General features: G+C 40.9%; 1 protein-coding gene across 1 annotated transcript; it reads right to left on the bottom strand.

Annotated features, from left to right (window-relative positions):
- Nucleotides 1-2,822: 2,822 nt before the first annotated feature.
- LOC129504007 (glutathione S-transferase kappa 1-like) lies at nt 2,823-8,560 on the bottom strand. The gene is made up of 2 exons (XM_055316549.1): nt 8,451-8,560; nt 2,823-3,619 (listed from the first exon to the last, which is right to left on the bottom strand). Exons 1-2 carry the CDS (start codon nt 8,558-8,560, stop codon nt 2,848-2,850), a joined length of 882 nt encoding a protein of 293 aa, XP_055172524.1. The 3' UTR covers nt 2,823-2,847.
- Nucleotides 8,561-15,767: the final 7,207 nt, after the last annotated feature.

Below are 15,767 nucleotides of genomic sequence, written 5' to 3'. Positions count from 1 at the left end.
ACACCTGAATTATCAGTCTCCCAAAACAGATGGTTGTAAGTTCTTGCATCTTTTCAGTGCTAGTGCTCTGTGCGTGGCAGGGTCTCAATAAATATGTGTGGAATAAGTGAATGAGTGAAAGCATATGTTGAATTCCTTTTGCCAATAACAAGTTCCTGTGTTTAATAAACATCTCTCTCTATGCCCTTTATCTTACTAATTGCAAAGGTGTCATGTGCATCCAAGGCACATCTCGGGGTCACATGCCTACTCCATTTAGTTGTCAGAAATGGCAAGTGGGGGGTATAAGGCTCAAAGAGAGAGTTGGAAGTGTTCAAGAAAATGTAACAGGAGTTCAAGAGAGATTTTTCATGCCTCAGAACTTTAGCTAAGATGTAAAATTGAGGTTAAAGGCACTAATTACTCCACATTCCAAGTTTATGAAGATACATATAGTTTGAGACAACTACTCTGGAATACAGGAAAACAGAAACACCAATGAATTCTTGGCTCAGAAGGGACATCCTTCCCTCTCTAAAATCGAAGAGTGGAATGCCATAAGAAAAGTTGACAACTTTTGGGTAGACATCCATACAGTCATGAACTTGCTCTGTGCTATCTGGGCAAGACCAAAAAAATTAGTGAGATGGTAGAGGGAAAATGGGCAGCAGCAGTGGTAGAGGGTAGTCCTGCCCTATGCTATGCCTAGGGAACTTCCCAACAATTCAGGGGGCATTAAGGAAGCTAGTTGACCATATACCCAATCAGGAGAATTTCCAGTTTAAGGGGGGCTGGGCAAAAGAGGATCCATGATGGAATCCTGTGATAAAATTTAGAAAGTAGAGGAGGAAAGGAGTCCAGAACTAGATCTCATGCCAAAGAGATGAGTGCAATGGAGTAGATCGCAGCCACATCCTCCAGAGGACCTTTACCTGCTCTGTTTGAGCAGCCTATTATCTGGTATCAGCCAGTGAACTCGTAACAGCCAATAAGGAAGGAACTCTTAGTCTCTGAAGTAAGAAGACAACCACCATTTCCTACTCTAATTGTCCTTGCCCAATACATCTGAGGAGTTAACACTTAAGGAAGGGGGAAAACAAAGAGGGTAAAGAGCTCAACACACAACCCTTCCCCCACCTAATCCAAGAAACTAGACTACAGGACAGCTGAGCTTGAGTTGGGGTTGGGGAGAGGGGTAAAGGGATATGAACGTTTGCCTTATGCTTGAAAATAAAGCTTTAAAGAGTGAAAGACTGAGTCTAAGTATTGAAGTATTAGAGAATTTTCTAAAAGCCAAGAGTCACCAAGAAGTTATAGAATCTTGACAAAGTGTCATTAAAGGTATATATTACCCACCAGGAAAGAGAAGATAAACAGAGCAGAATGGAGGTTATATCCCTATTATTTGAGACCCTTACAAAACAGGGGCAACAAATGGAGATGAACATATTGAGACTAGTCTGTGTCTTTAAAACAAAACCAGGGCAAGACCAAGGTGCTGCCAGAAGGAAGGCCAACGAAATGATTAGAAAAATACACCAGAGTATAACCTCTAAGATTGAGAGTCTGGCTCTCATCTTCACTTTTTAATTTTTTCATTTTGCTTATGTGCATGTGTCCTAGTATCAACTAGATATAAGAAAGCTGATTTGTACCAAGCCAACTCACAAGAACTAACCCAGCTCAAAATACTGTCTGTGATGTGAAACTGAATATGGTTTATTTATTAAAAATATAGCACTATATCTCAGAAATTATAGGAATTTGGACACTGTTATCCAACTCCTTAGGTAAGTCACACAAGTAGAAAGCTGTTTTAAAGGAATGGACTCTGAATATAGTAAGCAGGCTAAAGATTGGAGGTATCAGATGACATCAGATCCTGAAATACTGCCACATCCAACACTACAATAATATCCAGGTTGTTACCTGTTTTGTGATCCAAACAAGCTATTTTCCTGAGCCAGGGACTCCCATTGACAAGATGGCCCTGGAATGACCCTTGTAGGCTTGGTCTCTGCGACTCTTCCTTACCAAGCTTTGAAGATGGAGGAAAGTTTTGATTATAGGGACACATAGTCATTCAGCAATAATAAATTTCTATGTGTCTTTTATGTGCCAGAAACTATACTTGATACTGAGGTGTATAATTTGGTAGTGCGGCATCCCGCAACAATTCAAAAAAATGTTCAACTGGTCCAATTTCTTCTACTTTGGTCAGAAGGTAACCTCAGTGCAATTGAAAAGAGAGCATACCAGGGGTGAGGGGTTGATTTGTGGGACAACCACACTTGAATATCCTCAGTGCTGAGCCCCTGAAACTCTGCCAACCTCCAGTCCCTATAATGAAAGGTTCTCACTCAATCACATCACGTTCCATTAAAGAATTGGAGCCCCTCTATTTTTTTCTTCTTTCACAAATGGTTGCAGCAATCACTTTTTAATATGAAGATATACAAGGGGTAGAGGAAGGGGAGGTGGGAGGGGGGATGGGGTGACTGGGTAACAGGCACTGACGGGGGCACTTGACGGGATGGGCACTGGGTGCTACACTATATGTTTGCAAATTGAACTCCAATAAAAAATATACCAAAAAATTAAGATATATGTCCCGATAGCTAAAACAAAAGGATGTATCTGTGCATGAATAGAGGGGGAACGGTTGTTTTTTTCCCCAGAAATACTATGTTTATTCTGAGGGAGAGCAGAGTTTGGGGCACCAGGAAGCCCCCTACATGGCATCTCTCGGGGCCACAGAGGATCCTCTATCAGACAGAGAAATCAGGCCCCAAGAGATGTGTCACACAGTGGAAGAAGGGTAAGCAGATGGTCTGCTTTTTCATCCCTATAGGCTTCCCCTGGCTATACTTAAAGTTTGGGGTTTATGGCTGCAGGCACAGGGCCCATCCACTTCTCTCCCAGCAGGTGTGTCAGCAACTCCATCTGATCAGAGCCAAATAGCATGTGGGTTTGGCCATCCAGATGGACCACAGTGACTGGCAGCCCAAAGGCCCTATATTTGCCGGCTGCCTCAGTGTCCTCCTTGAGCTTGTTTTTCACCTTTGGTGTTACGATCTTTTCCAGAAGTCCCTGGGCTTGTTCTGTAGACATGCCGACCTTCTCTGCAGCGGCTAAGATGCTCTGAGGTTCTGTGATGTCTTCATCCCACGACCAGACACGCATCCATAGTTCCCTGGGCACTTCCTCCAGCATCTCTGGGTGTTTCATGTTCACGGCAGTGAGGAATCTCATGGCTGATAAACTTCCTTTTTCAAGGATCACAAAGAAGAAATCCTTGGGGAACTGCACGGGAACCTGGACATGCTGTCCTGGGAGTCTAATGTCATTTTTCAGGTATTGGGCTTTGCGGGGAAGCAGAGCTGGCAGCTGGTTTCTGCTGTCTTTCATGATCCCTGCAATGAGGCTGGGGCGCAACTGCAGGTTGATGTTCCAGATGTTCTTATACTGGCACAGGACCTCGAAGCCCAGCCAGGAGTAGGGGGACAGTACATCGTAGAAGAGCTCCAGGGTACGCGGCAGGGGCCCCTGCTGCAGCTGCGTCGGGTTCCTTGCCCCAGGGTGCAGCCGGGGAAAGGGTTTTAGAAAAAAGGTTGCAGGAGAACATGGCTTAAACACACTTCTGTATGAAAATACAAGTATAAATCTATATTTACTTCTTTATTTCATTCTGTATCATTAATAATGATGGTAAGGGTAGTCTGTAGTTGTAATAATTATAGCAAATTCTTATACAGTGCTTATTGTGTGCCAGGCTCTGTTCTAAAGGCTTTACCTGAACTTATTCATGCATATGTCTTGGTACAAAGTTATTATTGTTGTTGTTGTTGCTCAGGTGGACTTGCTCAGGAGCCCGTGTTCTTGAGCACTACACCATCCACCTCCAGCAAGGCTCCTGCATGAATGCTCTCTAGAGCCATCTCCTCCCTTCCCTGACAGGACAAATGTGCAGCCAGCTGTGAGCTTACGGTAAGTGTGCGTGTCCTAAGCTTCTCAGTTCTCCAATCCCAGCTTCTCAGTTCTCCAATCCCCTCTGCAGTCCGTTATGAGTAGACATAGCATTCCCACAGAGTCTCAGCTTGTAGCCGTGGTTTAAGAAATGCTCAGTTTATGGCTCACTCCTCCCTTAGATTCCCTAACAGAAGTAAATCATCCTAATAGATATGAGAAAAAAAAAAGGTGCAGATAAATGGGCATATGGTCTAAAAGAGTCAGTGTACAGAGAAACCCCTGCCAGCTAGGGAACATCAGTGATTTTTCTCTTCATTTGCCATCATTCCTGTTCAACCCAGCAGGAAGGCAAAGCAGCACATTAATATTTGCAGTAAGACTCAGAAGTAAAAAAAAAAAAAATAACTTTTGAGTCTTCTATGTGATAAGTCTTTGATTTCTTCAGAAAGGTGGTAGCAGAGTAATTCACAAGCAGTGGAGAATAAGTCTTTTTCAGTATTGCCTTCCCTTGATTTATACATTCTGATACCAAAGAATATCAGGATATATTTTTTGGATATAACCAAAAAAAGAATTGCAGCCATCTCCTGTCCAAACTTTCCACTTACTGATGGCAGTTACTTAACCTCAGCTAGGGAATTTTTAGTGTGGGAAGAAAATCACAGTTAGCAATTGTTGATGGCAAATAGCTGGCCTTACAGTGGAAAGTCAATAGATCCAAAGTGAAATTTAAATGGAATTTAGAATTTGGTGTAGGCCTGAGGCTAACTATGTAGGGATTCCTGCGCTCTCAGCCCATTGTCAGACAGTGAGTAAAGCCTTGTGTCTAAGATGTGGGGTCAGACAGACCAAAGTGTGAAATGGGTCTCTACCACATGATTTCCTGGTAGTGTTGCCTTGAGCCAAATTTTTAACATCTCAATTCCTGTATCTAAGAAAGGGAAATAATTGGCTATCTAGTTCATAGATTTCTAAAGGAATTGAATACAGTGATACAAAAAAACATTACAAGTCAGTACCAAGCAGTTGTTCCACAAATGTCATTGAATATTACTATTATCATTATTTTTATAGTCCATTGTAGAATTAACTATCACATCTCTGTAGATATATTTTTTTAATTATCAAAGTGCTTATTGAATATGTTCTTTCACTAGTATCTTAGTTTACATTTCTGAAATATTTTAGAATTGAGTACTGGTGTCCAAGTAAGGATGATGCAAAGTAAGAGTGTCGACTCTGAGTTGCTACGAAATCATGATTAATGTAGAAGAACTGACTTTGCCTCTCCATGAAGACAAAGGAGCCTGCATATTTTAGTTGGATAAATAGTTTATCCAAAATTACAAATTTGAAATTAGCTGTATATATGTCCTGCCACCAAATGTTTCTCAAGGGTCATCAAATAAAGAATAAAAGCATAAATAAAATAGCACCTGATCTCCTCAATCATTTTGCTCTTGGTCTTCTTATGGTGAAAAGTAAGCAAATATTCCTCACTGAAGACTCTAGTCCTTCCAACCATGCAGAGGCTTCCTAGCAATTTTGTTTGTTGGGATAAAAATCTTTGGGCAGCCCGGGTGGCTCAGCAGTTTAATACCACCTTCAGTCCAGGGCATGAACCTAGAGACCCGGGATCAAGTCCTCACGTCAGGCTCCCTGCATGGAGCCTGCTTCTCCCTCTTCCTGTGTCTCTGCCTCTCTCTGTGTGTGTCTCTCATGAATAAATAAATAAAATCTTAAAAAAAAAAAAAAAAAAAAAAAAAAAACTTCAGACAGCCCAGGTGGCTCAGCAGTTTAGCGCCACCTTCAGCCCAGGGCCTGATCCTGGGGACCAAGGATTGAGTCCCAAGTCGGGCTCTCTGTGAGGAGCCTGCTTCTCCCTCTGCCTATGTCTCTGCCTCTCTCTCTCTCTCTCCCTCTCTCTCTCTCTGTGTCTCTCATGAATTAATAAATACATAAAATATTTTTAAAAAACTTCAACCAATGGCAGTCTGTGGTTTCCTATTTTTCTGCCTTAGTGATCTTTCAAAGAATTCTTCCTCCTACTTATTTATGTTTTTAAGCTGCTAACCCCTTGGTGTAGGCTTTTTTCCTTTTTTTTCTGACAAATGGGGACCCAGTAACTCCCCCTTTTCCATCTTATGCCCGATTCTTTCCATTCAATCAGCAGAAGTGAAGCCTTGGAAAGCTGTGTGCATCCAGAATTCTCCTCTTGGCCTCTCTCCTTTCCCTTCAGCTAATGAAGATGTTAGCTTCATCAGGCTTGCCTAAAAATGGTGGGTTTTGGTATAGGATCCTTTCTTCTACGAAAATCTGGCAAGTGATTTAACATTTGCTGGGGCTTTGGGATATCTGATTCTCAGAACAAGTTCCACCAATTAGTAACCGAATACAATGGTTACTGTGTATATATATATATATATATATATATATATATATATATATATATATATTACACTGTGTCCTCCACATACCTAGCATTTCCCTTGATTGTAACAAGTACTTCCTGGATAGGAAGTACAGAAAGTAAAAACAATGTCACTCTACAGATGTAGAATTTAGGGATCAGAGGAATGGATGACTTTTCTTAAATGGAAGAGGGAAAGGGTAGCTAGACCAGAACCTTCCAGTTCAGCACTGTTATGTGGGATTGGTTTCAAAACCTCTGCTTACTGCCAGGTAAAATTATCATCCTGTGCCCAGGCTCCAAAGTCTCTATTGCCATGCACTGCCTGGCTTCACAATGGAAGCAGCTTCACTGTTGTCACTGAGAGAAAAAAAAAAATGTCTTTTTCAGCTTCAGATTAGAAGCAATTAACAATAGCAGATTAGGAGATCTAAAAGGCTAGGTACCTCAAGGATAGTTACTCATTAAGTAAAGAGTGATCGGAAAATTGAAATGCGCCATGATAGCCAGTTCCTTAGACTCAAGGTGAACAGAGAGGAAAATCATGCTAAGCTTCATCTGGAGTCATCTGCACTTCACTGGACCCTGCAGATGAAAAACGGCCATGCCTTCCAAACCCCTGACTGTTCCAAGACTCTCAAGTGATTTCAGAGAGTCTCTGAGAGTTAGTTCCAGGTCTTCCTGAATATGTCCTTTTCGCTGCTGTATGGAATCTGACACTTAACTCTCCTTCCAGTAAAATAGTCACTTTCATTGATGTCACTCATGAAGGCTTTATAGCTACTTCCTACCAAAGGATGTGGCGGTAGACCATGCTGCTACCACACCGAGGTCACCTGGCTGAGGACCAGTACACAGCTGCTGCCTCCCACCACACAATACGTGAACACATACACACACTCCCTCTCTCACACACACACACACAACCACATACCTTTGGTTGTCACAATCACCATACCAAGAATGCTGCCCTGTGCTCACTTCTTGTGTCTATCTTAATTTTTGCATAAAACTGCCTTATTATCCTTAACCGTCTTCCTTCCAGAAGTTTGGACAAGGCTTTGTTTGGGTGGGAAGGGAGTCGCTAAGAAGGCCAATCTCTGTGACAGCTTTCTAAAATTCTCTGTATCCCTTATACTGCATACCTTTGGCAGGGTGGGTCTTATTCACGTTTTTCCTTCTCTGGACATTTTCTTATTTATGTACTTCCCCTAGACCACCAACTAAAGATTGTAAGACAATTAATTGGGTTGCGCCCAGCAGTCACATTTATACCACTGTTTATCAGAGTTGGGAGCGAAACCCCACCTGAATTGAGCGAGTAAGAGCCTTTCCCTGGAAATATGAACCCATACCAAGAAGGTCCAGTCGAAGACTGAGCTTCTCACATGGAGCAGACATGAAAAATCCTGACTAGAGAACACAACACTCTTCTGCCTTGGGAGTGAGCAGTGGAGAAGGCTGGTTTATAGACAGAGAGGAGCATAAACGGTTTACAGACAGAAGCATCAAAGACACACAGAAAGAGAACCTGGAGACTTGTGAGTTCTGGTACTTGTTTTGTGACTCTGGCTGCATTCTTGCACCATTCTTGGAACCAGAGTTCCAAGAGACACCCATAACCCAGAAGAAAATGTTTCATAAAATTAGATGAATATCCTTAAGCTACTATCAGTTTATTCAAATTCAGAAAATAAGCAGCACTTGAAAAATTCTTACAAAATTAAGTATATGTTTCTATAGATAAAAAATAAAAATATAAATCTATCATGCATCTGTATCCATATACAGAAAAGACTTTTTAAGCCCTTGATGCTAAATATAAGTAATGAAAATATTTAAATACTCTGTCCTTTAGGTTGTTATTAAGTTGTTTCTATTTGGTTCAAAATACCATTTTTCTTTTTAATTTTCTTTAACTGAAAGATAAATAACTGTAAATGGAAGGAAAGTTGCTTTCTAGGAACTCACTTATATACTCTCTCTGGTACTTGTTCTACTTCCCCAAAGCATCTTTTATGTCAATCTTCGGCCTACTTAGATCACTTGCCGTTACCTGGTCTGAATTTAGAACCTTTCCTTCCCACCTCACTTCTCACAGATACATGCTTGGAGGGCCTCATGGTCCCACACTGCACTTATCTGGCCTGGTTTTCCAGCCTTGATAACTGTATCCCTTTTATCAGTGGATGCCACCCTCATTTCTTGACAGGGATAGTTTCTCTCTGTCTTTGAATGTCTCTCATGATCTACTTTCTCAGACCTGTGACTTCAGTTTGGAACTATGACATTTGTGATGTCCTGAGCCTACACTGATTCATGTAAGTAACTGACTCTGTAATGAATAGTTACCAATAGTGAGAGAGACAGGCATCCACCATAATGGGCCATCCTAAAGTGAGATAATTTTTCAATTTTTGGAAACCAATTCATTTGCAGTTTCAGAGTACAATTTTATATGTTTTAGTTTCTAGTTTGTGAGAGTTGAAGTCAAGATTTCTTTTTTTTTTTTTAAGATTTTATTTATTTATTCATGAGAGAGAAACAGAGAGAGAAGCAGAGGCGAGAAGCGGACAGAGGGAGAAGCAGGCTCCTCACAGGGAGCCCAATGCGGGACTTGATCCTCAGACCCAGGATCACTCCCTGAGCCAAAGGTAGACACACAACCACTGAGTCACCCAGGTGTCCCGGAAGTCAAGATTTCTACCTCAAATAAAATAAAAGTAACAATTTATATAGTGGGGGAAATTGTGAGCATGTGCCCTGGACCAAGTCAGATACTTGTTCTGACACAAAATTGAGGACATAGTAGTCTGTCCAACATTGGGAATAGATCACTCTGGTTGAGCTCACTAATAAGGTATACCAATGGCCCAAACAGTATATTTCTTAAGATTTTTTACTTAGACTCTAAGGAGATTTGTTACTTTACCTTTTAAATTTTCCAAAATTATTTATTTACTTATTTATAATCGAAGTATAATTGGCATACAATGTTACATTAGTTTCAGGTGTACAGCATAGTGATTCGACAACTCTGTATGTTATACTATGGCCACCACAAGCATAGCTTGTCCCCACATAATGATTATAATATTATGGACTAATTTCCTATGCTATACTTTTCATCCTGTTGACCTACTCATTCCATAGCTAGAAGCCTGCACCTCTCACTCCCTTTCACCCATTTTGTTCATCCCCCATCCTTATCCCTCTGACAGCCATCAGTTTGTTCTCTGTCTCTATAAATCTGTTTCTGCTTTTTGTTTGTTCTGATTTTTTTACTTTAAAACTTAAAGCACTTTTAAGGTGCAATTCCTCTGTACCATAAATTCCCACACCTGTGCAGCAGCCAATGGAAACAAAGCAACATCTGAGCTTCAGATGAATTAGGGAATTAGGAAACTCCAGGGAAGCTCCAGGGAATTAGGAAAGCATAAAATCTCATTATTGTTTAGTCTGTTCTCTCTTCCTGACAGAAGGGCCCACCCCATGCTGCCCTTGTCTGCTCAAAGTGCTGTTCTGTGGTCACCTGTGGCTCCTTCCAGAGTATCCTTTGCATTTTCCTGTTTCTCATTTCCTCTTTGCCTGAGTCATCTTAGCACCATTTCTGTGTGTTCCTGGAAGTTTCTCAGTTTGCCTTAGGTGCATTCCTTGCTCCAGACCACCTATAGGCTCCTGCCCAAGGCTGATGGCTCCTGTTTGTTCCTTTTGACACAGGAAGAGGGAGAAGCAGGCTCCATGCTGGGTCCCGGGTCTCCAGGATCTCGCCCTGGGCCAAAGGCAGGCGGGAAACCACTGAGCCACCCAGAGATCCCCCTTTTTGACTTTTTAACTTCCAGAACCAACTGTATCACTCCAGGTGGGCAATTCTGTGAAAGCTATATAGGGTCTCCACTACCTTCCCATATTTGTAAGTTTTTCCACCGTGAACAAGAGTCACAGAAAAGCCATTTGATTTTCAAATCATGCTTCATGGAGTTTCAAGATATAACAAAAGTGCCTCAGAATAGGAGAAGAGGACTCTGAACACACTAGCCTCAGAGCCCCTCATCTGTATCCACCAGAGAAATTCTTCTTTTTAAATTTGTTTTTATGTAGATCTCCTTGCAATGATTTGGGTGAAATGTATGAAATACTATTAAAAAGTAAAATCCTTGCTCTAGGGGGAAAAGTTGGTTCTTTATAATATTAAGTTTAATATCTTTGTTCATGAGACCTCTTTAGATGCTGTAGGATGAAGTACTGCATGTGTAGGTAATTAGAGCACATAGGGGTTTCCTTTTCATTGATATACTTAGGAATATGGAAATCAGGAGAAGGAATATGGAAATCAGGAGAAGTAAGGAATATTTTTTTCCCCAAAAAACTTCATGTTGTTTATAAATGCAGGGTGAGGCACATAATAACCTTCAGTCTAGGTAGTCAAATTTCTGGTAAATGTCACGTTTCTCATTTGGATGTGAGGGAATACACAAAATAAACAGTATCCTTTGCTTGGCAGAAAAGGTAAGTGAAAATAAAATTCAGGGTTAAATGCAACCATAGCCCACATGCAGAATTCACACAAAAATCAGGCTGCATTTTGTCTGAACAAAGGATTACTATAAATCCCCCCCAAAATATGTAATATTTGTAATTGGTGTAGGCTAAATGTCTTAAGAGTTGAATAATTACTTACCTTTTTTGCATTTTTCAATTTTATTTACTTCTGGCTCATTCTTTAATAATGATAAAACTCTGCCTTGTCCTCTTATTCTGTCTTATGCTTGACTCTTTACAGACACTTGCCACCACATAATCTAGTGGCTGACAAGAAACAGCAGTAGTATCTGAGGTTTCTGTTTAAGTCTGGATACTATAATTACAAATATATTCTATAAATTATTCGAATGTATATGATGTTTAAAAGTACATTTACACTGTTACTAACTTGTATCTACACATTTCCTTAAGTCAGAGGAGTCATTGGAAAGAATAGGGTCACAGAGCTCGGGCTGAATGAGCAGAGTGGGGAAAGTCCTGGCTTTGTTATTAACTGTGAGACCTGAAATCCAACACAGGGAAGACTTCTAAGCTTATTAAGCAAGAGTGAGGCACAGAGGGCATAAAAATTAGTTCCTACTGGGGTTTTGGTCACTCAGTCCAGAGTGTCTCATCTGTGGTGCTTCACGTGAGTTTCAGATAGGCAGAGATATTGACTCCACTAGTGTTCTGAGTGTAGGGTAACTAACATCCCCAGACTAGTCTTGTCCTCCAAGGGCAGCCTCCATTACTTATTCTTGGGACAGTACATACAAAATTTCTGTGTATGCCATGATATGAAAAAGTTTGGGGGGAAGGGGTGGATAAACTGCCCTAAATCCCCAGAATCGAGGTAATGCCTTCCTTACTTATTCAATTCAAACAATTATTCTTTATTAAACATATGTAAGCATTTTGCTGATCGACTAAGATCTAATCTAATCTTTAAAGTGAAGTTTCACATATTGAGAGAGGCAGGAACAGGCAGATACATTACCTTGGGATCTGAGAGTGTTCTTTCTATGTTAATACTAAAGACAACTACAGTTCATCTTCTGGAGAGTAGCGTTCAAACTGATTTGAGAGGTGAGGGAAGGCTTTGTTAGGTAAACTCACTGGGAAGGAGCATATCAGGCACTGAATATGGGCCAGCCACAGCAAATGGGGACAAGCTGTAACAAGTATGTAGTAGGTTCTTGTGCATGTGATGGAGAGGCATGATGAGGAGGTAGAATTGAGACCTGATCACAGAGTCACTTGTACATCCAAATAAAAAAAATAAGCATTTTACCTTGTTCCTTAGTGGAGAACAACTAATGAATTTCAAACATGGAGGACCTGATATTATGTTTGAATTTTTTCAAAGGTAAAATACACTATGTGATGAATAGACAGAGTAAAGACCAATTTTTATATATCTCTATTAGGTCCCAGGTCTTGTCCAGGGAACTGAGACTACAACACTGAATACAGCAAACAGAAATACCTGCTTTGAGAGAGCTTATCCCGGTGACAGGGCAGACAGCACACATGAGGTGAATAAGTGCTATGTTGTCAATTGGCTGGTGGTAAATGCTAAGGAGAAAACTGAAGCAAGGGAAGCAGATAGAAAGTGTTTGAAGGAATTGTGGCTTTTGCTTGTGTTGTCAGATAAAGCCTTACTAATAAAGTGATGTTTATGGAAAGACCTGAAGGAGGTGAGACAGTGAACCATGTGGACATCTGTGGGAGGAACATGCAGGAAGAGAAACAGAAAACACACACCTCCTGAGGCAGAAGTGTGCCCCGGAGGCTCCAAGTCCAGCTAGGAGATCATGTGTGTGACTCAGAATGTGTGTGAGGGAGCGCATTTATACGGGGCCTTGCAGGTCCCTGGAGGGACTTTGGCATTTACTCTCAGGGCATAGGGAGCTATTGGCAGCAGGTGGAATGCTCTTAAGATTAATCCAGTGAGAGATGAACTGAGACATTGGCAAAGGACGTAATTAGGAGATGAAGAGATGTATCAGGAGTTTCCCACACAAAAATGAACGAGGGGAAGCGTGTAGGGAATGCAGGAGGTTGGCCAGAAATGAGTGCCCACCTCGAGAAGGAAATGGCAGACCCCTGGCCCCAGCTCCAGACCTTACTGAACGTGGGAGTGTGCCAGGGGAATGTGGTGACAATAGCACCAGCCCTTTAACTGAAGTTTACTAGCTAGGTGTCCTTACACAGTATAATGTGAAACCTAATCCAGCATGGAGGACAACGGCAATCTTAAAGTAACAACTTGTACTTAAGCAAGTATTGAGATAGCTGGGAATAATTCTGTCATCTCATTGAAGAACGCACATTATTTGTTGAAAGCTGTGATTTATCTTTACTTCCCCATCCTTTTAAATTTGATTATTAGAAAAACATAAGAAGAAAGCCATAAAATAATTTCTTTTTAAAATGTAATATCTCTTAAGTAATTTTTTTTAAAAAATTCACGCTTTCCAGGGAAATGTGTGGCCTTCCATTTAGTTGATGAATACAGCTAAAACTGAATTACATAGGTATGAAGATGGCCGTTCAAGAGGTTAAATTTAATGATAATACATACTTTTCACATATAATCAAATATATATTGTGTATACTTGCTTTTTTTTTCATATGTACTTTATTAGTTTCCTATTGCTGCTGCAAAGTTACTGCAAATATGGAGGCCAAAAATAACATTTATTCTGCGACAGATCTGGAGGTCAGAAGTCCAAAATCAGTTTTATTGGGAAAGGCAAGGCACTAGCAGGAAGATCTGTCTCCTTGCCTTTTCTAACTTCTGTAAGCTGCCTACCTTCCTTGGCTTGTGACTCCTTCCTCACATCATTCTAACCTATACATCTCCTTCTTCCTCTTCCATAGTAAAATCTCCCTCTGTTTCCCTCTAAGATATAATGATCATCACGCTTTGGGCCCATCCAGAATAATCCCTGTATCCCCAAATCCTTAAAATTCTCACATCTGCAAAGTACTTTCCCATATAAAACAATGACAGCTTTAACGGATGATATAGATATCCTTATGACACCACTATTCACATACTATATCACTGTATGAATTATAAAGGCAGTTTATTGTAATATAGAAGCATATAATTTTTTAAATTTTTTTAAATTTTTATTTATTTATGATAGTCACAGAGAGAGAAAGAGAGAGAGGCAGAGACATAGGCAGAGGAAGAAGCAGGCTCCATGCACCAGGAGCCCGACGTGGGATTCGATCCCGGGTCTCCAGGATCGCGCCCTGGGCCAAAGGCAGGCGCCAAACCGCTGCGCCACCCAGGGATCCCAGAAGCATATAATTTAAGAACAGAAATAGCTCACTTTTAATTCCTACTTCACCATTTAATAATTACTTGATCTTGGGAACACACTGACTTTCATTAAGCCTTGGACTTCCACCCTGTAAAATGGACATAATGCTTTGCAGAATTATTGAATGTAAGAAAGGATAATTATTGTAGCATCCATTGATTAAGTACTTAATATGTCTTTGTGCTGGCTCCTGCAACAATAAATAATACAGACATATCCTCAGCTTTACAGAAAGCAGGACAGAGTCATAAGACAAACTTGAAATAAGCAAAAGCACTGAGCAGTGATGGATGCCAGGACAGGGGAACAGATGTCACCATGTTAGGATAGATTGTGTATCATCCAAAAAACAAAGCAAAACGAAAACAAAAAATGAGCAACAAAAAATTTTTGAAAACTGAGGTTGGCTCCTAGGAAGGGTGACTCCAAAACAAAACCTGGAACTTGAGAAGGAGTGGGCAAGTCAGAAAAGAAGGGTAAGGATCTTTCAGGCAGAAAGGTCTAGGACACATTAAAAAGGGGGAGGTACTTAATAAATTTAAAATATAATTTCTGTAGGAGTATATTATGGAATTAAAAAGATATAGTAAAAGAGGAGCCTAAAAATTAAGCAGGATGAACTAAAACAGGCCAGGTAAGTCATGTCGGAGGTTGAGCCTCTGAAGCACAGACAGAACTAACATTTTCAAGGCCTGGTGGTGACAGTATCGCAATTGTGCCACAGAAAGATCCCTAGACAGCACCTTCCTGGAGGCAAGAAGGGGAAAGCAGGGCATGCCCTAGGAGTCACAATGCCTTGAACATAGGAACTGATGATTGGTTTATGGAAAAGTAGAGGAACTATGTTGGCGTTAAAGAGTTAGAATAGATAGGACTTGAGGTATGTAAAGGATGGGGGATAAGACGTAATTAAGATGAGGTCAAGTTTCTCTCCTGGGTGAATGTCGGCAATAAATTCTGAGACAGACAACAAGAGATACGGACTGAGTGGGAGCGTGTGTGGAGGGAAGGGATCGGTAGTGAACCATCCGTTTTGGGTATGCTGGAGATTGAGATGCTGCTCAAAGTAGCTAGGTGTGAGCGGAGTCTATAAAAAGTGTCAATATCATATTTAGGTAGAAAGGCTGTGATCTGCACTGCCCAGCATGCATGTGTAGATTAGGGCAGGTAGAGGGATGTACCAAGTAACTCATCACCAGAAGAGGAGATATGTGGACTCTGGAATGGGGGAGAAGCCAGGCAAAGATAAAACAGTGGGAACAGCATTTCAATAAGAAACATCACATGCGAACCCAACTACAGATATTTAAAAGAGTCTGATTCCTTTCATATAGTTTGTGAACTAGAGAAGTCTCAGAGACACACTGAAAAAATAAAAACCTTCCTAATGTGAGGTTCATGGGTACCGGAGATGTGAAAAGAGGGATGTGGAAGTAGTTAATCCCAATGTAAAGTATAGCAGAGAGTCACGCAGATCAAATGAACTATCTTTTTATCTGTCCAGGCTTTTTCACTGTGTTGAACACACACGCACACACATACACCTGAGA

Source organism: Nyctereutes procyonoides, unplaced genomic scaffold (genome assembly GCF_905146905.1).
Source record: "Nyctereutes procyonoides isolate TBG_1078 unplaced genomic scaffold, NYPRO_anot_genome, whole genome shotgun sequence".
In the NCBI taxonomy this organism is placed as follows: Eukaryota; Metazoa; Chordata; class Mammalia; order Carnivora; family Canidae; genus Nyctereutes; species Nyctereutes procyonoides.
This window is presented reverse-complemented; position numbering and strand designations above follow the sequence as displayed.